Here is a 23,263-nt window from a genome sequence, read left to right on the forward strand (position 1 = left end):
AGAATTTGACCCCTGGGCAATAAAGGGCCAGAGCCACTGACATCACTGGAGAGATGAATCGGGCCTTCCCTTCCTTGCCCAAGGTCCCACCCGGGCCTTGGGCCCAGACCCAGATTAGGAGGCCAGACAGGCCATGAGCTGCTCTCGTCTGACCCCGGGTGGAACACAGGCCGGAGAGTTCCGCCCGGGGCACGGCCCCGTGGCTTAACCTCGCTACCGGGGCTGTGCAGAGCCCGAGCCCGGGGGGTCTCCATGGCTCCCGCTGCTTCTGACCACCCTGGCCCCTTAGTTCCCTGGCGGCAGCCCGCGGCTCCTCCCGGGTAGCGGCGGGATGCGGGGGCCGGAGCGAGCTCCCCGCTCCGGCCCCCGCGGCCCCGCTCGGTGGCTGGCTCCGCCCCGGGGGGGGGCGGGGGGGGAAGAAAGGGGAGGCGAACCCGGAAGTGCATGTGGCCGATGGGGGCTGGCGGAGCGGCGGCCTGAGGGGTAAGAGCGACCGCTGCGCGGGGGCACCGGGCCGCCGCTTCCCGCCCGACCCCAGCGCGGCGCGGTTGGGCCCGGTGGGGCGGGGCCGCCAACTGTGGCAAGCGCTGGGCTGGGGAGCGGGGAGCTGACGGGGGCCAGGGCCAGGTGCTGTCAGCAGAAGAGGGGGTGGTTGGGGGGCGCACCCCTCAGCCGGCAAGGGAGAACAGGGGGGTAACTCGGGGAGGGTTAAGGACAGACGCTGCTGAGTCAAAGGGGCGCTTTGGGCTGTCTGGAGCGGGACACGTTTCCCACCCAGGTGAGGGGAAGTGGGTGGGGAGCCCGCCCGTGGATAGGCCCCCCACCCAGGTGAGGGGAAGTGGGTGGGGAGCCCGCCCGTGGACAGGCCCCTGGCTGCAGACACCGTTTTCTACTCCATGTCGTGCGGGCATGCTCGGTGAGATCCGCAGCATGGCAAGCCACCCATCGCGACTAAACCCTTCCAGGGCTGCTAGCACCAGTTCATCCAAAACAAAGCTAGCAGTGGTGGGAAATGGGCCAGCAATGACCCTTGTTTAGACAAGATTTCAGGTAAAAACTCCAAGGAATACAGGGCTGGATCCTGCTCCCACTGACTCAGTGAGAATCCTGCCCATGACTTCAGGTGGAGTAATAATAGACCCATAAATGGCTGGAAAATGATCCCCTTTGCTACAGGACTTCCAGTATTTGACTCTAGCAAATAATCTCCCTTCCCTGCCCTTTGACCACTAGCTCAGTGTCTGCTCTGGTGATGATTTCTGAAACTGAAAGACGAGGGTAGCTGTAGTGGTGAAAGCAGAGGTACTCCCTATATTCTCAAAAAGAAAAGGAGGACTTGTGGCACCTTAGAGACTAACCAATTTATTTGAGCATAAGCTTTCGTGAGCTACAGCTCACTTCATCGGATGCTATTCTTATGGGTAACTTTTTATTCTTGTTTGCCCTAGCATCTTTTTTTTTTTTTAAGTGAATTTGAGCGGGGCTTGTGAAATGTCCTGGCATGATAGCGCTGGCTGTTTCACCAATCTGCCTCAACCCTGACCAGGAGGGACCACCTATGGGAGAAGAAGGGACTTAAGTATCCATGACCCATTCTGTCTCTGACTCTCTGCTGAGCCTGCCTATAGGGTGCTGTTTATGGTATTTGTTGTGGACACTTGTCTTATAGCTGCTAACTGTGACAATTGAATTCATTTCACATATTACCAACGGTCAGGAGTCTGACTTCTATTCCCTGGTAACCCGAGCTGGATTTGAACAGGTGTCCTGTTGGATCAAGGCATTGTCATTATCCTGTGACAATTCCAGTTAATGGATAAAAAATATTAATTGTGATTAAAAAAATTAATTGCATGATTAATCACACAGTTAAACAATAATAGAATATCATTTAAAAATATTTGTGGATGTTTTCTACATTTTCAAATATATTGATTTCAATTACAACACAGAATACAAAGTGTACAGTGCTCACTTTATATTTGATTACAAGTATTTGCACTGTGAAAAAACAAAAGAAATAGTATTTTTCAGTCCACCAAATACAACTACTGTACTGCAGTCTCTTTATCATAAAAGTTGAACTTACAAATGTAGAATTATGCACAAAAAAACTGCATTCAAAAATAAAACAATGTAAAACTTTAGAGCCTGCAGGTCCATTCAGTCTGATGAAGGGTTATGTTCAATAACGATGCAAAGTAGTGCGGACTGACACATGTTCATTTTCATTATCTGAGTCAAATGCCACCAGCAGAAGGTTGATTTTCTTTTTTGGTGGTTCAGGTTCTGTAGTTTCTGCACCGGAGTGTTGTTCTTTTAAGGTTTTTGAAAGCATGCTCCACACTTCATCCCTCTCAGATTTTGGAAAGCACTTCAGATTCTTAAACTTTGGGTCCAGTGCTGTAGCTATCTTTAGAAATCTCACATTGGTACTTTGTTTGTGTTCTGTCAAATCTGCAGTGAAAGTGTTCTTAAAATGCCATGTAAATGCCTGTTTTCACTTTCTGGTGACATTGTAAATAAGAAGAGGGCAGCATTATCTCCTGTAAATGTAAACAAACTTGTTTGTCTTAGCGATTGGCTGAACAAGAAGTAGGACTGAGTGGACTTGTAGGCTCTGAAGTTTTATATTGTTTTGTTTTTGAGTGCAGTTATGTAACAACAAAAAATCTACATTTGTAAGTTGCACATTCATGACAAAGACAAATTGCACTACAGTACTTGTATGAGGTGAATTGAAAAATACTATTTCTTATCATTTTTACAGGGCAAATATTTGTAATAAATAATATACGCTGATTTCAATTACAACACGGAATATAACATATATGAAAATGTAGAAAAACATCAAAATATTTAATAAATGTCAATTGGTATTCTATCGTTTTTAACAGTGCGATTAGAACTGCGATTAATCAAGATTAATTTTTTGAGTTAATCTTGTGAGTTAACTACGATTAATTGAGAGCCCTAATTTTTTCCCTACCCCAAAATGTCCAACATTGAGTGCCTTTCGTGGAATACTCATCAGTCACGTGGATAGAAATAATTTTAACCATAGGTACAATTTACAATTATCTAACTTTTCTTAGAGCAACTTGTATGGACTGTCCCTGTCTCTTGAAACTCTGTCACCATCGAGACCTCTTTTCTAAAACGATTCATCAAATGAATGCTCCTGGCAACTCCAATGCCCTAGATGAACTCCTTATGCTGTTGGAGGAGGGAATTATTTTGACGTGTGCCATGACTGCCACTTACTAAATGTAGTTTTCTTTTAGTACCCATCTCCATAGTATCCAAACCATATCTAAAAACATGATTTACTATTAAAAACAACCCCATCACCTGGGAGTCCATATGCACCAGCAACAACCTGGAACACTTTAGGTATATACTAAAAAAACACATTGGAAGTTGGGGTCATAATCTTTGAGACCCTATTTTTGCCACTACTTGTGGTCGACTGGCTTTCCCCATTCCTCTTCAAGGATTACACTTTTTAGCAGCTTTCTCAATGGAGTGCTCCAGAATAGGTATTGCTTTCTCCCCAGTCATCTCTCACAAGGGGGCAGCAGGCTCTTTCCTGAATGGACATATCACAATGACCTTGCCTCACAACAATCTGAAATTCAAACATCTCAATCTCTCAGAATACAGAGATAAATCAAACTAAAACCAAGGAGACAGCACATGTAACACATCTAGCCCTGTACAAGGCAAGAATTAAGCTCTCTAGGTACAGTTTGTGCTGCTACAGTGAAATATGTAATAGCTTACATGTCTAGGCTGTGCATCCTTCCTCTCCTTGTTGCAAGGGTAGCCTGTGGGTGAGGCAGCTTCTCCCCTCTCTCAAGAGCTGCCTTCTTCCTCTTGTCCTTTAAGATCCATGAAGATACTTAGGTGTTTAAGTATCAGGTATAGGCACCTAAGTCCCTGCTTTGGCTCCATCGTGACCCACAAAATTCCTGCCAAACCCTGTAGGCGCCTAAACTCACTCAGCACTGAAATTGTCAAGGTAAAAGTTTCCAAGGCACCAAGTTTCTGCCTCTGGGCATCCACTCTGCTGCCTCCCTCTAGGCAGCCAGACTCCTGTCTTCTGCCTAAACCCCACAGTGATTCACAAACCAGGGGAAGATAGGTGACCAAATGCTTAAATCACATGCAGGGCCTGATCCAGTAGGTGTACTCAGAGGCCTCCTACTAAACCAGATCCCAATCAGTGTCTCTTCAGTGGAGGTGGTGCTGCTGCTACCCACCTTATAACTTTGAGCCTAGTAGTTAGAGCATTCACTGAGGATATGGGAGACTGAGGATCAATTCCCTCCTAATTACCAGAGAGGGAGAAAGAACTTGAACAGGGTCTCCCACCTCTCAGAAGAATGCTTGATCCACTGGGCTGTGAGATTTTCTGATGTGGGGGCTCTCCTGTTGAAGCTATTCCAGTGTGGTTAAATAATGAAAGCATGGCTAGGCCAGGGGAAATGGATCTTGCGTCTCCCACCTCCCAGATGGATGCCCTAACCACCAGACTGCAAGTTCATTTTCACTCTGCCCAATGACTGTTTAAGCCAAACAAGCATCAGAATATCCCATAGCTCAGTGGTTAGACCACTCAGAGGTGGGAGCCAGATATATAAAAACCTCATTTTGTGTAGTGTCAGAAAGGGCATACATAATACCACCAGGTCTTGCTTAGCACTTTTCATCAAAGCACCTCACAAAGCTGAGTAAATATCATTATCCCCATTCCCCACCCATGGATAAAGCACCTTACCCAGGGCCACCCTGCAGCAAAATTAGGAGTAGATCCCAGGTCATCTGAGGCTCAGTCTAGTGTTCTGGCCTCTGGGCCACACTATCTTCCTGCAGTAGTGTTTTATAGTTGGTATTGGTGCAGGTTAGGACCCTGATGGAAGAGTCAGGTTTGTTTGTCCATTGGTATATTTGGATGATTATCCAAAAACTATATAGTTTTTCTATACTACCTACAAGAAATAGTATTAGACCTGATTTACAGAGGTACTGAGGACTCAACTCCCAGTAAAATAGGCCAATTAAGCCTATTCTAAACTTAAAAGTTTTGCTTGTATAGCTATATCAGTATACCCTTCTAGTGAAAATGAAGCTAATACCATCAAAAAGGTTCTTTTGATAGTATGGCTTACAGCAGTGGTTCCCAGTCTTGTTCTGCCGCTTGTGCAGGGAAAGCCCCTGGCGGGCCGGGCCGGTTTGTTTACCTGCCGCGTCCGCAGGTTCGGCTGTTCGCGGCGCCCAGTGGCCGCGGTTCGCTGCTCCAGGCCAATGGGAGCTGCTGGAAGCGGCGTGGGCCATTGGCCTAGAGCAGCGAACCGCGGCCACTGGGAGCCGCGAACAGCCGAACCTGCGGACGCGGCAGGTAAACAAACCGGCCCGGCCCGCCAGGGGCTTTCCCTGCACAAGCGGCGGAACAAGATTGGGAATCACTGGCTTATAGCAATTCAGTGAACGAAATAAGGTGTACTTGCAAAAGCACTTTTATGCTGGTATAGAAATGTCATGGAACACTTCTAATTGACATTGCTATGCTGTCAGAAGATTCTAGTGTAGACATGGCCTTACTTTTCTGAGGTTTTATTGACCAGAATGTTGCAATTTGTGGGAAAATGGCACATGGTTATGCACTGGACTGTTCTAGATTATATGGCCTGCTGCACACCACACCTTAGTCTTGTGGAAAATTACATTCTGTGCCAAGGCAAGATGTAGCAAAACGACAGAAAATAGTTTTTTTTAGAAAATAGTAGTTTATCTCAAAGAACACTGGACCAATATAGCTGTGAACACATCAACAGTGTTTGCTTTTTGCAGTAGTTTTGGTTTACGCAATAAATACCTTGGCTCTCTAACAAGAATGGGATTCAGCCTTACCTGTATAATGTACCAAAACTATACACATTTTTAATTTCAGAGATGAATTCCAATACAGTCAGCTTTGCCTGACAAAGCTTTGCTCGGTTCTGATCTAGCACAATTCCTCAATAACAGCAGTGCAGTGCTCCAGCCTCTGTTCTAGCTACTGCTCCATGAGAATACTGATCTTTTTACCTGCAAGATCGGGCCCTCATGCTAACTTCTCTAAGAGAGCACGCAAGACCTGCTTCTTGTTGGTACTCTGATTCACTAGGCCATTTCTTGCACTGAAGTCTACGTCATCTTCAAAGTATACACACTCTGGAGGCAAAGAAGCATTCCAGGAATAATGGCTGCATGGAAGTGCTCTGCTACAATTCTCTTTGGGGTTTTTGAATATTGTTTAAACTGTACAGTCTCTTGAGTTTCTTGAGCCCCTCTTTGTGTATATCTTTCTCTTGGTTTGAGCTGTATCTCTGATAAGATAATAGCTGAGAATTTTTTTTCTAACTGCAGCAAGACCTATGGACCTGATTATATGATCAGGTGCTGGCATTTGTTGTAAGGGATAGAGACACAGGTGGTGGTTTTGCCTACTTTCCTGTTTTCTTTTCCCCTTTCTTGCAATGTGGGTTGTGGAATCTCAGAAGTGAGACAGTTGGCTAAGATTTCCCTGAAAGCTTCTAGCCACTTAAATACTTGATGAAAACCTGAGAAGATCAATGTATCTGTGTTGTGTGTAAAGACTGCACATAAGCTTGATATTTTAGAAGAAATCATACAAAGTATAAGTAAGTCAGAGTTTGCTAAATTCCAGTACAGAGCAGGAAGACAGTTTTGGGAGCCTTGGGGAAGGAACACTTCCTACTGTGTAGAAAAATGGAGGCCCTGGACAATTTTTACAGGATCTTGCTATTCATCGCTTGGCGGCACCTTCTCGTAGCTCATCTAGGGAATTATTTCTCCACATCCTGTCCAGCAGTCACGCAGTCCATTGCTTTAGTCTCTCGCTCAGCAGCTGCTCTCCCACTACTCTGGAGCTGTTTTTCAAGGTTGGGTGACAAATTATATATGTGTTGTTCATTATGATGCTATGGAATCCTCCTCCTTCTAAGGGATCCTGAGTTTATCTTGTTTTTATAGTTTTAAAAATAATGCTAACCAAGTACTGGAAACTTTCAATTTGCATGTTGACAACCATTCCAAATGGGCAAATTTTAGATTGCTGTATCAGTTTGATATTTCCAGCTGCAGTAGAGTTCCATTTCTGGAGAATAACTCCATGCAGTTCTTCTGTTAGAAGGAATTTTAAAAGTGAAAGTCGGATATCCCATTTAAAGATCCTTCATTGCTATTGGATCCCTGAATAGGTCTGTATCTAGGCTTAATTTAATTTTCTCATTGAATCTGGTGAATATCCAAAAATCATTCACTGAATACCACTGTCATAACATGTGTGATTTCTTCATATTTGCTAAATTTATGGACATGTCTTAAAACATCGTTCCTCAGAGTCCAATCCAGCCTTTCCTGTTTGTATTAACCTCATTCTGAGATCCAAGGTTAATTTTTTATCAACAGTGGCCCCAGTCTTGAGCCCACCTTATTAATGATTTCTACACCAATCTCCTCACTCCAGGCAGTGTTTTGTTGTTAAACGGTGCTTTTGCATTGCTTCGAGCCTAATCTTCCCAACTGGCTAAGATTGTGTGGTTTATCTGGTAAATTTGGTTGGGTTAAGATCTAGAGCTTGACTAACAGCATTTCTTTCTTGGCATAGATAGATTCTAGCAATATTACATTTCCTTTGAAGTTTGGAATATTCTATAAAAATCCATCTGCATATAAATGTCCGGTCTCCAGAATACGCTCATGAATTCAATTAGGACAACATATTTTGTGCTGTTCATATTGATTTCTGGAGTCATCCACATGGATGATTTTATATATTAATACAAGCTAAATTGCAAGCATTTAGACAATATGAGATCGATTTCCCTTGTGTGAATAGATTGTATTACTTTAATGGTAGAGGTTTTAGACGTTTCTTCTCAGTCCCTCACCAGTCACACATTTCAGTGGTATTATTCCTTAGCCAGTATAAGGTTTGTATGTTAGTACAAAGCATTGTGATATATGTCATTGGGGAAACAATATCTTTTCTTCACTTCCTGCTTCAGGATGTTTATATATAACTGTAAAGATATAATTAGCATTTCCAGTTTTATTTTTAAGATAAATTATAGATTAAAAAAAAGTTTTAGGCTGATTTAGCGGTTGGTTCAACCAGCAGTAAATTAACCTATTTTTTCTCCTTTGTGAGAAGAGAAGATTCAGTTAGATAAGGAAAGAACTGAAGACAAACTAGTCTGTACAAACTTGTCAGAACCCCGGCCTTGATGGCATCTTGGTGGAATTCCAGAAGGTTACAAGAACAGTTAATAATCAGTTTATTATACCTTTATGAATCAGCAGTGAAGGATAATTTATTAGCACAGAGTGTAAGAACTCATCTTATCTCACTGATTCTGATGCTTAAAAAGGACCCTGAATGATGGATGAACGACCACCTGACTTCCCTAATAAAGATTGCAAAATCCTAGCCGAGGTGCTTGCTGACATATTTCAGTCAAATCTGGTAAAACTTGTCCATCGGAAACAAGGCCATTTAAGAACAGGCTATCCAGCAATTGTGCCAGATTGCTCTTAGATTTGATTAATTTATACCTGGTCATAATACATAGAGCAAATTATTATTTAGCAATTTATCTAACCTAGTTCAAGTAATGACTGCATTTTTATTTTAATTGGAAAAGAATATTGCTGTTAGGAATGTATTTAACTTCATTTTTGTTTGGTTACTGTTTTTAACTCCTTCCTGTGCTGTTTGTACACTGATGTGGGAGAATGTATTCCAGGGGTTTTGCCTTGACTTACTGATCTCTCTTGAGGCTCTGACAGACATGTTGCAGTAGAATGTTGACTCTTGTTTTTATATTAGTTTGATGATAGAAAAGCTGGAGTTAGAATCTTTTGATCATACATTTACTAGGTATGGTTATTCACACAATTTATTTGCATTATAATTTATAGACTAGTGTAAATTTACAGTATAATTTTTCTTAATAATTTCCTCTGAATGTTAAATGAAATTATATCCAAAGATAGTCACTTAAATTTTGCAGTAGAGGATATTTTTACCCTTTTTACTCCATGTCTTCTAGCTTAACATGGTTTTAATTATTTTTCTAAAGGGTATTGGACACAATGACAATCACTGTAGTGTATGATAACTCTGAAGCTATGGAGCTCTGTGCTTCTCAGCATCTGTATCTTAAACCAGTAGCAAAACTGACTATCAATGTGGTGTTTCCAGAACACACAGAATCTACTCGATCTTTCTCTAAGTGGGAAGTGATGGACAAGCTGAAGAACATGATTTGTCCAGACCAATTTACTACTGTTAGGGTTTCAAAGAGCACTAAGGATTTCATTCGATTTGAGGGAGAGGCAGAAACTAAAAGGTTGATCCTCACACTTAAGGAAAAACTGCATGGAAAGGTAATAAAACTGAATGGTTTCAAAGATGACTTGAAAGTGATGGCCACCGAGGCACACACTGACTTTCCAACTCCACAGGAGTGGGCATCTTACCTGAATAAAAGAGAGATTACGAATGAAGACCTTACTGAGCAAACCGCTGATATTCCTGATTGCATCTATTTTGAAGGTTTGCCATGCAAATGGTTTGCACTAAAGGGCTCAAATAATGAAAAGCCAAGTGAAGATGTTTTAAGAGTGGTGTTCGAAAGCTTTGGAAAGATCAAGAACATAGATATCCCTATGCTTGACCCTTATAGAGAAGAAATGGTGGGAGGAAATTTAAATAACTTCCTTTTTGGAGGTCTACAGACATTTGAAGCTTTTATCCAGTACCAAGAGTATACGGCTTTTGTGAAAGCTATGGAGTCACTTAGGGGAATGAAGCTGATGTTTAAAGGGGATGATGGAAAAGCTCTGGCATGTAACATGAAGGTAAGCATCACTGGCTATATCTTTTGATACTGCCAATGCTATATTTGCCCAAATACAGTACCATAAAGACTTCCATAGTCAAATATCAGAAACGGTACAGCAGAAAAGTGTAAAATTCCCTGGCCCAACCAAGACTTATCTGCTGAGACTGCCATGAAGGTCATCACTGCTATTTGAAATCTAAAAAAAAAAAAAAAAAAAGACAAATTGGGAACTTTTTGCTAGCCAGTGTAAACATTTAAATGATGGATACTTGAGGTGGGAATTTAGACCTGGAGCGCTGCTGTTTGGGAGAGGGAATAGGTGGATGGCTCTCACAGCTATTCATGCTCATAGTCCCCCACCTAGCAAATAAAGCTCTGACTTTTTTGCTGGTCCATTCTCACTGAGTTAAGGTTCACAGATGAGCCAGCCACAAGGCTGTCTCTTCAGAAGCAGCATTCACTCTGGTTTGTTTGCATAAAGATTTTGGTTTGTATGGATTTGCTGCTTGGTTGAGTATTGTTGACCTCTCAATCCAGATTTTAGTGAAGATTTTCACCCTTTATTATGACTGTGACCTGGAAAAAGTATTTGCTTGTTGATTTCCTGAAACCTTTTTCTCCACTGGTAAAATAAAAGTGAAAAGTTACCAAGTTTATGAATCAATTAGATGAGCACAGGAGCTGAAAGGAATGCAGTCAAGACTTGGAGGAGTTGTTCTGAAGACATTGGTTTCTGCATTGGTAAACCCCAAGCAGAGTCAGCAATAGCCTTCCTTTCTGCCTTTTTACAAAAAATGTTCGCAGTCACTTTGAACCTGTACTAGCAGGATGTATCCTTGCTTCTCTTGGCACTGTGCTTTGATTAAGGTGGATATAGTGAATAATGTTGGAGGATGGATTTGTTTGTGGCATACCCTGGGTCACGCTGTGAAAGGAAATTGGAGAGCTGCATGCTCACAAAAGCTCATAGCTGCTTAGCAGCGTTCATCTAAAAGTCAGATTTAGTCATTGAGATAAGCCTGGTTCCAAGAATTTTGCTCAGCACAAAGCATTTAAATTATCTCTGATTCTTGAATATGTAGCAGTCATTACACAGTGGTTTAGAAATCATGCTCCAAATGACTTGGTTTCCCAGCTTGGATAAAGTGCTGTTTGCGTGGATGTTTTCTTTTAATGTCACCACAGCATCACATTGAGTTAAACAGTTCTCAACAGACAGTCTCCCCTGCTGTACCAACCAGCCCACCGTAATCCACTGATGGTTTAAAGTCAGGCAAATTCTTGACCAAGAAGATGTGGCTCACACAGTGCACTTAAAATAAGTCAGCCTGTCAGACAGAGGGAATGCAACAGCCAGGAATTCTCCACTGAAAATGCCCAGCCTCCAATCCCCAAAATTGAACATTTACAGGCTGTCAAAGGTGTATTGTCACAGTTTATGAGCCTCTAATGGCACAGGGTAAGGAGACATTTGTGAGTAATGCTCATGGTAACATTTGAGAACAGGACATAGCTATTCGTGTGAATTCTGCAGGTCATATTCCAGTCTCCTCAGCTAGAAAGTGGCAGAAAGAAACTCATGTTTCAAATATAATTGTGCAGAAATAGATTAGAGACTTTCTAAGTTGTATAGGCTGTTTGTGTTTTATTTGTGTAAATAAGGTGACCCAGTAGATTGACAGGTTTGTGGTCTTTTTTAGGGCTGTTGATTAATTGCAGTTAACTCACGTGATTAACTCAAAAAAATTAATCACGATTAATCGCCGTTTTAATCGCACTGTTAAACAATAGAATACCAATTGAAATTTATTAAATATTTTGATGTTTTCTACATTTTCATATTGTATTCTATGTTGTAATTGAAATTAAAGTGTATATTATTTTTGATTACAAATATTTGCACTGTAAAAATGATAAAAAGAAATAGTATTTTTCAGTTCACCTCATACAAGTAGTGCAGTGCAATCTCTTAGTTGTGAAAGTGCAACTTACAAGTGTTGACTTTTTTTTGTTACATAACCACTCTAAAACGAAACAATGTAAAACTTCAGCGCCAACAAGTCCACTCAGTCCTACTTCTTGTTCAGCCAATCGCTAAAACAAGCAAGTTTGTTTTCATTTACAGAAGATAGTGCTGCCCTCTTCTTATTTACAGTGTCACCAGAAAATGAGGACAGGCATTTGCATGGCATTTCAGTAGCCGGCCTTGCAAGGTATTTACATGCCAGATATGCTAAAGATTCGTATGCCCCTCCATGCGTTGGCCTCCGTTCCAGAGGACATGCTTCCATGCTGATGACGCTCGTTGAAAAAAAATGTCAATTAAACTTGTGACTGAACTCCTTGGGGGAGAAATGTAAGTCCCCTGCTGTTTTACCCGCATTCTGCCATATATTTCATGTTACAGCAGTCTTGGATGATGACCCAGCACATGTTGTTCATTTTAAGAACACTCTCACTGCAGATTTGATAAAATGCAAAGAAGGTACCAATGTGAGATTTCTAAAGATAGCTACAGCACTTGATGCAAGGTTTAAGAATCTTCAGTGCCTTCCAAAATCTGAGAGGGATGAGGAGTGGAGCATGCTTTCAGAAGTCTTAAAAGAGCAACACTCCGATGCGGAAACTACAGAACCCGAACCATCAAAAAAGAAAATCAACCTTCTGTTGGTGGCATCTGACTCAGATGATGAAAATGAACATGCGTTGGTCGCATTGCTTTTTTCAGTATCATAGAATATCAGGGTTGGAAGGGACCTCAGGAGGTCATCTAGTCCAACCCCCTGCTCAAAGCAGGACCAAGCCCCGATTTTTGCCCCGATCCCTAAATGGCCCCCTCAAGGATTGAACTCACAACCCTGGGTTTAGCAGGCCAATGCTCAAACCACTGAGCTTTGGATTGTTATTGAGCAGAACCAGCAGTGCAAGTAGGCTGGTACGCTCCTGTACGCCATACTGGCAAGCTATTTATAGCCAGTACAGCATACCCCAAAAAACACAGCAGCAGGAGAGAGCTGGGGGCTCTGCTCCTTTCCCCGCTGGGAGGGGTAGCAGCAGGGAAAGGAGCATAACGCCAGCAGCTCCTCCGGAGGCTCTACTGCTGACCCCCAGTGTCACACCCCCCCCCCCAGCCCTGTCTCTGGCGCAGCAGCAGGAGAAGGACAGAGTCCCGTCCCGTCCCGTGTCCCCCCCCCCGGCCTTCACTCCAGGTACCATGGGATGGATGTGGGGAGGGGACGGGGAGAGCATGGGGGTCCCGGGCTGGGAGGAGTCACAGAGGGAGGTAACATGCTCCCCTTAGCTGGTGGCCCACCCCCCCCCGTACTGGTAAGACATGGATTTTACTTGCACCACTGAGAAGAACCCATCAGCATGGACGCATGTCCCCTGGAATGGTGGTTGAAGCATGAAGAGACATATGAATCTTTAGCGAATCTGAAATGTAAATATCTTGTGACACCGGCTACAACAGTGCCATGAGAATGCCTGGTCTCACTTTCAGGTGATGACGTAAACAAGAAGCGGGCAGCATTATCTCCTGCAAATGTAAACAAACTTGTTTGAGTGTTTGACTGAACAAGAAGTAGGACTGAGTGGACTTGCAGGCTCTAAAATTTTACTTTGTTTTACTTTTGAATGCAGTTTTTTTTAATACATAATTCTACATTTGTAAGTTCAAGTTCATGATAAAGAGATTGCACTACAGTACTTGTATTAGGTGAACTGAAAAATACTATTTTTTTTGTTTTTTTACAGTGCAAATACTTGTAATCAAATATAAAGTGAGCACTGTACACTTTGTATTCTGTGTTATAACTGAAATCAGTATATTTGAAAAGGCAGAAAACACCCAAAAATATTTAAATAAATGGTATTCTGTTATTGTTTAACAGTGCGATTAATCGCATGATTAATCACAATTAATTTTTTTAATTGCACAATTAATCACAATTTTTTAAAATTGCTTGACAGCCCTAGTCTCTTCATCATTCATGAACAATCCTGCCTTCTAATTCTGTTTCTTCTGGAACAGGTGACTTTTGATACAACCAAACATTTCAGCAAAGGAGCCATCAAAAAGAGAAGGCTGGAAAGACAAAAGCTGCAAGAGCTAGAGCAAGAAAGAAAAAGGGAAAAAAAGAAAGAGGAAGAGGAGGCTGCAAGGTGAGAAACTTGTTTTGAAGGAGTGTTCTACTTTCTTTACATTTACTCCACGTCTTGCTCCCAACAGAATCTCAAGAGAGGAACACCCAATACAATAGCCCCAAACCTAGATAATGTTAAGGGTTAGATAATGTTAAAATGAAAGCTGAATATTGTCTAATTCATATGGTGTAACAAAAAAAACCAACAACATAGTATCTTCAATTATGTAGGTGTCACATAAACGGAACTAGATTAAGAGAAAAAAGAACAGGAGGACTTGTGGCACCTTAGAGACTAACAAATTTATTTGAACACAAACTTTCGTGAGCTACAGCTCACTTCATCAAATTAAGAGAGGAGTAGTAGACCTACACAGTGTATAGAAAAAGGGGATTGTGATTGGAGAAGTGGTCTTGAGCTGTCTAGACATCTGCCAGACCCTCTCAATTAAAAACACTATGTGCCCTTGTTGCTCCCTCTCCTGTATCTCTCCTCTTACAGATCCAGGGTTTGTTTTTCTTTCAGTCACTCTAGTAATCTATCAAATTCAGTTTAAAAGTTCGTTTTAAACTGTGTGAAGACCTAAGGCAGGGATCGGCAACCTTTGGCTCACTGCCTGCCAGGGTAAGCCCCCTGGCGGGCTGGTGTGTTTACTTGCCGTGTCCGCAGGTTCAGCCGGTCGTGGCTCCCAATGGCCATGGTTTGCTGCTCCAGACCAATGGGGGCTGCGGGAAGCGGCATGGGATGTGCTGGCCATGGCCTGGAGCAGTGAACTGTGGCCAGTGGGAGCCGCGATCGGCCGAACCCCGGACGTGACGGGTAAACAGCCCCCCCACCCAGGGGCTTACCCTGGCAGGCCATGGGCCAAAGGTTGCTGATCCCTGGCCTAAGGAGTCCTTTCTGCAGTGGAAATGTAGATCGGTAAATAGCTGAGACAAGATCAGCCCAGGAAGGTGGCAAATCATCCTCCTGGCCATGTTTCCAGTGGCTGAACATATGGTTACAGAAATGTATTGACTGCTCAAAGATTAAAGGTAAATCTTAGATCAGTTGTATTACTCAAAGCGGTCCTCACCAGATCACTAACAATGTGCCCTGTAGTGGAAAGGGCAGCAAAACAGCATATTTTAACAGTTTTAACAGCGAGGGTAGCCTACAGTCAGTTTGGATATGTGCTTAATCATAGAATCCTAGATAGGTAGGGCTGGAAGGGACCTGAGGAAACCCAGGGAGCCGGTTGGCATCTTGTTTGTAGTATTTCATGATTGCTGTAACACCACAAAGTAGTGGTGTCATGCACCCTAGCTGTGTCCTGAAGTAAAATTAATATACAGTATAGAACATAGGAAGGATTCCACATGCCTCAGCCTTGGCTGGAGAGTCCCAGTGTGTAAGCGATCCCTCCTCATTGCTATTATCTTGAAGGCAGTGTTGTCAGATGTATCTGAACTATCACACTGTATTAAGTTCCTACTTCTATAGGGAGTGTTTAGCATCTACCCTATCTGCCACTGGAAATTATTCCATGAATATATCCATTGATGTAGAAACGAGAGTCGAAATGCTAAATCTAGCAACTCCGATGCAATATCTCTAAATCTATCACCAAATTTAATACCCATATTACTTGAATTTTTCTTCAAAATATTTAGTTTTTATACATTGACTTCTAGGACAGTTTTGTGTGCATAAGGAATGCAGGATTAGGTCCAAAAGTTTGTGAACCTTAGTTATTGGTGTTAACTGAAGATGAAGGAGAAGGGGGCAAATCATTCTCTAGCTGTGACCTGGAAGAGACTATAATATGAACAACCTCTGTGTTCTTTAGCGAGAGGTAGATTATTATTAGAAGAGTCTTAAGAGTACAAGAGAAACTCAAACTGTCCTAAATCTTTGCATCTATTGGATGTATGTTGGTTGTATGCCATTAACTTTAAAACGTGCTACCCTAGGCACAAGGATTTCTTGATTGTAACAGCAAATGGATTCCTAGCATTGAGTCACTTGCTGTTAGCACACTAAAATCCTACTTTTCACCCTCCAGGGGTTAACATGTAAAATGAGTGTCATCTAAATTGTCCCATATTAATAATTACCTAGAAAAAGACGTGATGATGAAAAAAATGCTCGAGAAAGAAAAAGGAAGGCTAAGCTCAAGAGGAGAGAACACAGGCAGATAGATCGGGATGAGAAACGCCCAAGAAAGCAGCAGAAGGTAACAGCTGAAGAAGAGCAGTGGCCAGAGAATATGCCTGAATGGGAAGAGAGGAAATATCTACTAGCTCAGAGAAGAGTGGAGTCTATAAGGCTGCTTACCGTGCTGTTAAGCCGAGTAAAAGTAAGAATATTTTTAAAAAATATTCTGTTTTAAAGGATGTTTAGTAGAGCTTGAAAAATTTACCAGATAGCTGATGGCCAGAGGCTGATGAGAAGGATGACTTGGAGTTGGGGAAATGCTAGCAAGGCCTAATAGCAAACCCCTAGTGATAATCTAGCCCTTCTTCACATATAAATATAAGGGAAAAGGTGTTGGGATTCAGTCCCTGCTTGAGGCTTCATCTTTTGGATCAGTCTCTGTCCAGTAGGTGTCTGGTAAATTGAATCAGTTCCCAGGTTCTCATTGTCATGTTGAAAAGAAGAAAGGCTACTTCTATTATAATCCTGCCCCAGCATCCTGTGAGATAGTCTCTTCTATTTTTGGGCCCTCTTGTCCCATAAATAGCTCCAGTTATTGCCCTACTGCTCAGAGCTTCCCCAACAGCAGAGTAAAATTGACATGCATCCTGTCAGTTTCACTGCTGCCCAGGGAATACAGCATATCCAAAGTAAGGCTAACACACCTTTTGTCAGTTTCACTCTGCTGATGCTTTGGGATAATCAGAGCAAGAGAAGCAGTACTGGAGGTGTTTGTCTACCTGCTCACTGTATTGATTTGTATTTGAAGGATTATCTTCTTAGCTACATGGACTAGAAACTTTTAAAAATGAAAGCTTAAATACTGCAGTAATTATTAATGTAGGCTACATCACTTGCCAGGGAAAGCTTACTACTGGCCACTGACAAGTGGATTTTTTCAACCCCTGATGTTTAATATTTCTTACAGTACTTAGGAACCCCCATCAACAAGCACCTGCTAGAGGCCACACCAGCCAATCTGTGTGAGTTAGTGCTCTTTAAAACTAACTGGCAGCAGAACATTTTAAATTCTTTAGAAGGTGCGGGTGTCTTAAACAAACCTTTTTTAAAGGGTGAGGAACTAGCCAGAAAAGATTTGGAGAGAGATGTAGGGCCTTTTAATCCCTTGATTACATTTGCAGCTGTTACAAAATAGTGTAATTTAAAGCAGTTTATCTAATAATTCTTAGATAAGATATTCAATTTACAAAAGCGCAGCACTTTACTTTAGCGGAATTAGCAAAGTTAGTGCCATGCTATAGTCAAAGTGGGCGAATAAAATGATTTTTGTAGTGGATGCAAATCAGGTAAAAGCAGCAAGGTTAGCTCAATATAGCCAATGACTTTTATTGAAAGGGCAATATTCTAGATAATTAATCCTGTGACATAGTGAGTACCCTCAACTTTCACAGAAGAGCTGCAGAACCTTATATAATCATGGCCTGCATTAGATACAGTAGGTCAGATTCTGCCGTTATACCTGGACAGCTGCCCTGACTTGAGCAAAGTTGCACTGCCTATAAGTTAGTTCACAATTTAGCTTGGTATAGTTTCGCTACAAATTTTGTCTGTTACATTCATATTGTAATTTTCTCTTTGATTTTATTTAAAGGATTTTGCACAGTTGACCGGCCAAAAAGTGGAGCCCTTGCTGCACCCTGAAGATATAAGAAAGGATTGCTTTCCTGAGACAGAGTTACAAAATGCAGACAGAGCAGAGCAGAGAGAATCCCATTATCTTCTACACAAAAAACTGAAGGATAAGAAAAAATTTAGGAGTCAGTTCTTCCAAACAGTTAACACCTCTTTTAGTGAGGAAGAGGTGCCAACTAATCTGCCTGCATCACCTTGTCATCTTGTAAGAACGATCTTAAATGATCCAACTGCAACAGCAAGCACTGGTAAATTAACTGGCAGGGATGATTACAGCTCCTCTGACGGTGGGTCTTTACAGATTACAGTTACTCAAGACTGCAAGGTTATAGAATCTCTTGAGAGAGAGGACTTTCCCCCTTTGAAGACATTACACTCTGGAAAAGTGTCTGGTACAGGGTACTCCAAAAAGCAAAAGATTTATGAAACTGATGAGTTTATACATTATTTATTAAACTATTATCAAACTCCAAGCTACGCACGTGTCTGCCTAGAGCCAAAAAGCACCGTTAGCAAGTCTTGGTGGCAGAGGATAGTGTCTGATAATGGGAATGGCTTTCAGATCAACTTGAAGAACAAATATGGGCAACGCTTTACAGAAGTGAGTTTTGTACAAAACCTTGACAAGGGAAATTGTAGCGGGGATGATAATTATAGATGGGAGATCACAATTCGGAAATCTGAGCCTACAGAGAGTGTGTCAAAAAACAAGGCCTATGCTGGAGGGTTTACAAAAAAGTTCCAAGTACAGTGGAATGATTCACTTGACATTGCTAATTTACCATATGCTGAATTTAAAAATTCTTCTTTTGGAAGCATTAATACTAGTCATGATAAAGAATCCAATCAAGACAATAACAGAAGAGTAGTTGCCCCACCATATAAACCCTCAGGCTCTGCATACAAATTAAAGGATTTAATGGAAGAGATCAGTAGTGATTCTGAGTATTTCAGTGAGGCAAAGAGAACAGAAAGAAGATATAAAGATGTTTACAGTGATGGCAATAAAGCATGCTCCCTCCCAAGAGAGATGGAGAGAAAATTCCTTGTCTGTGTTAAAAATGTAGGTCAAAGTTATTCAGAAAATGAATCCAGCAAATGTGGCTTCTGTTCAAATTCTACCCATGGTGGCTTGACAAAGCACTGTAGACATAAGCTTAAAAAATCATTCAAGAGGTGCAGTAGTAAATTGAGACATGAAGGGCGAAAAAGTGAGTGGAAATCCAATGAAGAGGTGATAAATACCCACAAAAAGAAGAAAAAGAGAAAAAAGCTCTCCCCTAACATTTTACCTGATGAACATGGCTTCTCTGAAATGGATAGTTGGAGACAGTTGGAATCTCTAAAAAAGATACAGAGAAAATGTAGCAAAATGTTCCACCATAAGATGAAATTCAAAACACTTCATGTGATGGCAGCAGCATCATCAAAAGATGCCATTCATACTGATGCCTCTCTGCTGCAGAGATCTCGCCAAAGGGCAGGTGAGGTGGGGGAAGTGAAATAGAACCAAGATGACACTCCTCAATTTGACAGGTTTAAGGATTCTGTGCAAAATTATGGTTACTGACACAATCACTCTGGCAGTCAAGCTCACCTAACTGTTGAAAGTAGTTTAGAAGGAGGAGACGCTGATTCCTCTGACACCTAAAGGACTTGACAGTCTGTTAGTTCAGCAGCACTCTTTGGGGTGGGAGACTGGACCGCAGCACCATGCCTGGGCCCTGCAGGGTGCCTACTTGCATTTGAGTGGCTGTGAGAGTATGCTGTAGTTACACCCCTGTGCAGGGTTCCTGTCTTTATGCACCTAAGCAGCCAGGTTAAAAGTGGCCTGGAGATGATACCTTTGTCTAGGTGCTGCTTCTCCTGGTGGCAGAAGCCACCGTCATTCTTATTTATCCTGGACCTGGGAACCTAAGAAATCCTGCTGCTGAAGTGAAGCAAGAAGAGGCTCCCAAGGACTTGGTCTAAGGTTTAAATTAATAAAAGGGGAGAGCGAGGGACCAATCAGCTCCCCTCCTTCTCTGGCTGGCTAATAGATGAGAGCCTTTGGAGGAGGGGCCATCCTGCATTTCCACAGTATCTGCTCCCCCCATGCCTCTGGGACTGTCCCAATCACTGCCATCAAGTTTCTACCTGTTGAGCTGGGTGAGTTGCAGTCTTCTCTTGGCAGTGAAAGATTTGCAAAGAACTATGTAAAAGCTGAATAGTAGTATTTGTCCACCAAACTGGATGGCAGTGTATCTATCGCAAATATATGCCTGTCCTGTTACACTTGTTAAGATTTGTTGGGGATAAATTGTGCACAGCCACCAGCTCATCACATTTTGGAAGGAGAATATGTGCAATTCTGAAGATCAGTAAAATAATGTGGTGGCTAAAATTCCAGTTCTAGAGACATATTACTATAGAAAAATTAACTGGGAAAGAACACAGCGTACAGCACAGGTGGGGATGAAAATATTGTTTGAACTGACTGAGGCACTATACAATTGGCCTTCTGATCTCCCAACAGGAATGAAATAATTCTCCCTTTTGGCTTTCCCCTTTGAATCTTGATTCAGTCTATTATGCTTTAGCTACAAGGCTGCATCACTCCAGCATCTTTTTTCTGGGAAAATCTCCTTCAAATAACTTATTTTTTCTCCTTATCTACAGGAGATGAGAGGAAATTAACACTGAGGAAAGAGATGGATGCAGATGTTGGAGGATGTCTTGTTTCCTGTTGAGTTAACAAATCCATGCTCTGATGCTGTCTGTGGAGCAGAACCCAAAAGAGAATGCTGATTAGTTGCTAGCTAATGGCAATGAGACTTTGAAGCTGCTCACAAAAGCTTCTACCCCGGCTCTCCCCCCAAAAAGGCCTTTTATATGGCTCTAAGAGGTGAACTGTAAGGCCAGGTCTTTAGTGATTATAAGCAGTCTAAGATAGTCTATTTTGTTTAGACTCCTTTAATGCATGCTGGAGCGGTAGGACAGTGAAACAATCAAGTTAGTATAAGCTCCAAAAATAGAATCTGTAAGGATTTGGCATTGATATGAAACAAGACCAAAGCTATTGTGAACCAACTGCTGAGAGTTTTGAAGCTTAATGGGTTGAAGCCTCTGAGTGGCACCCAGCTAAGTCCAGGGGAGCCATAAAACATTTGCATTCTGGTATCTAGTAATTATTATACAGTTGAATTGATTGTGCACAAACCACTTATACACAGATGGAATAAATCTTTTAAGTACCCATATATTCAGAGTGCCTCCTCAGTCATATTGTTAATATGATGGGATGGCAAGAGGGTGGGGTATGGCAACCTTGCAATTCAGTTGTTGGGAGAGGGGTGGGGGGTGAAAACTTGCACAGTGTATTTCTAAATTTGAGAAAATACACCCTAGTACATTTTAACCTTCTCCGAGCAGCTACACTGAGAAAGTTCCTCAGCATTCCGTTAAAATTCTAGGAATGAGCCAGAAAACTTGACATTTTCCTGGGCTGATCTAAATCATTACACTGCCACTAGATTTAGCATTCCTGAGATGTTGAGTGAGGATATTCCAAACAAAGCTCTAAACGTTGAACAATGAAAGGAGATGATTTCAGCATGCTGACCATCAGCATGAAAGATTACCTTCAATACAGGGTGAAAATTGCTTGCAGGATTTCTAAGACGGGCCTTTCTGGAGGCACAAGCAGTGAGACAGCTACTTAGTTTAAGGTAGCTTACAGATAATTCCCAGAGAAGACTTCATTTTCAAAACGTTGCTAACTTTTATAAATCTCTGCTGCATGGAGACATGTGAAAATGCAGACTAGAAGCTTGACCTAGTATCTACATTTATTCAGTTCTCTCTCTTTAGCAGATAGCCACAGCTGCTCTTGGACAAAGTCCCTCATGAAGATGTAGATGGAAATGGAACAGATTCTGGTCTGAATTTAGACCAACATACTTACTGTTTCAGGTTTCATTTTAGTATGCTTTATTTATTACATGTCAAGATACTAAATGTAATGTAGCTGCCTTCATTACACAGCATATCATTCATGTTTGTAACCTCTGCTCTAATAAAGTAGTCGTAAAAATGTTTGCAGTTAATCATTCATGTTATATTGTGTTTCCCACTGCATTGTTCAATAGTGGTGACTTCTGCAGCCTTCTAAGCCAGGTTTTACCCCAGTCTATTCTTATTGTTAAAAACATGTTCATATGTTGAGTGCCTTTTTCAGGTTCACAGTAATCAATGACAAATGGTTGCTACTCAAACTACTGTTATGTATGACACCTTTTTGGTTGAAGACAGCTTCTTGCTGAGAATATCGTCTATATACTTTGGAAAACGTATCCCCCCCTGCTTTTTAAATAGTTGTAATGAAGACCAACTATTGCAATTGTTTACCATGTAAATATCTCTGTTCCACTGTAGTGGCATAAGTGTTTTTCCTCTATGCAATATTTACAGCCACAAAAAGCAAACTTTTCCCCCACTGATCCTGAAATGGCTATTTATGTACATAGGCTTAGGCACATTGCATTATATAATTCACACACAGGTAAGGAAGTGACTTTATCTAGAACTGGAACGAAATATTTCTTAAGTGTAATTTTATGATAGTTTTGCACCATGCTGTCATCCTACTTAAAAGCAAATAAATATACTGATTCTATACTTGCTTTTTGCACCACCTAGATTCATTTACAAACAAGCAAATCCTGAATTTAAAATGTCCAATTTAGATAATAAAACACAAATAAAGTGAATAAAATGTAATATGTGCACTTTAAAATGAAAATGCCAATCTGATTGGTTTTACTTCATCATATTGAGATATGAAATAACTTTAGACATAATTTCAGCAAACTCTTTCCTTAGTAGTTTATAGATTGAATTGTTTAGATCCTACCCCCAGGTATTTTTTATTATTAATTTCCTTACCTTTCTTCCCAGACACACATTACCTGAGCCCCTGTAGTTTCATATTTTGGACTGTTCAGCATGATTTGTTTCATGGGCCAATATTTATTTACATTACTTTTGTAAAATAACTACAGAATTTTCTAAGACTTTGCTTTTAAACTTAAAACAAAAGAACTGTTGGTGTTTTTTGGTTAAACTTGTATATTGAGGTTGCTCAGAAATAAGATGTAATGTCTTAATTATGAAAGTTAAAGAATAAAATGTATTTTTATTTTATGTAAATCTCTTAAATGTTAATGTATAATATATTAAACTATGAAAAGTAACTTTCAGGTGTCTAATGATCAGGCACGCATGACAGTTGCTTATATAATTCCATTAGTTATTTGTATTGCATTAGTGCCTATCTATACTAGGATCCCAATCTGCTAGGCCCCGTATAAACAAAGAACAAAAAGATGGTCCCTGTC

General features: G+C 41.4%; 1 protein-coding gene across 3 annotated transcripts; it reads left to right on the forward strand.

The window, feature by feature from the left end:
• The first annotated feature begins 316 nt into the window (after nucleotides 1-316).
• On the forward strand, nucleotides 317-23,069 carry LOC125642136 (A-kinase anchor protein 17B). 3 transcript variants are annotated; one of them, XR_007358309.2, is made up of 6 exons: nucleotides 317-483; nucleotides 9,150-9,930; nucleotides 13,948-14,078; nucleotides 16,161-16,398; nucleotides 17,848-20,036; nucleotides 20,547-23,069. XR_007358309.2 is itself a non-coding variant. In XM_048862969.2 (6 exons), the coding sequence occupies exons 1-6, from the start codon at nucleotides 332-334 to the stop codon at nucleotides 20,615-20,617; spliced, it is 2,898 nt and encodes a 965-aa protein (XP_048718926.2). In that variant the 5' UTR covers nucleotides 317-331; the 3' UTR covers nucleotides 20,618-23,069. The 3 variants fall into 3 exon arrangements, 2 of the variants coding, with proteins under 2 accessions (XP_048718926.2, XP_048718927.2); XM_048862969.2 differs by having other exon boundaries at nucleotides 17,848-19,372; XM_048862970.2 differs by having other exon boundaries at nucleotides 17,848-18,489.
• Nucleotides 23,070-23,263: the final 194 nt, after the last annotated feature.

This window comes from Caretta caretta, chromosome 9 (assembly GCF_965140235.1).
Source record: "Caretta caretta isolate rCarCar2 chromosome 9, rCarCar1.hap1, whole genome shotgun sequence".
Classification (NCBI taxonomy): Eukaryota; Metazoa; Chordata; order Testudines; family Cheloniidae; genus Caretta; species Caretta caretta.

Bases quoted from the DNA above. Each gene is read 5' to 3' on its own strand.
- LOC125642136 (XM_048862969.2), top strand. From the start codon at position 332: ATGCGGGGGCCGGAGCGAGCTCCCCGCTCCGGCCCCCGCGGCCCCGCT. The intron at 484-9,149 runs GTAAGAGCGACC...ATTTTTCTAAAG, and splicing joins GCGGAGCGGCGGCCTGAGGG to GGTATTGGACACAATGACAA. The intron at 19,373-20,546 runs GTGAGGTGGGGG...CCTTATCTACAG, and splicing joins GAGATCTCGCCAAAGGGCAG to GAGATGAGAGGAAATTAACA.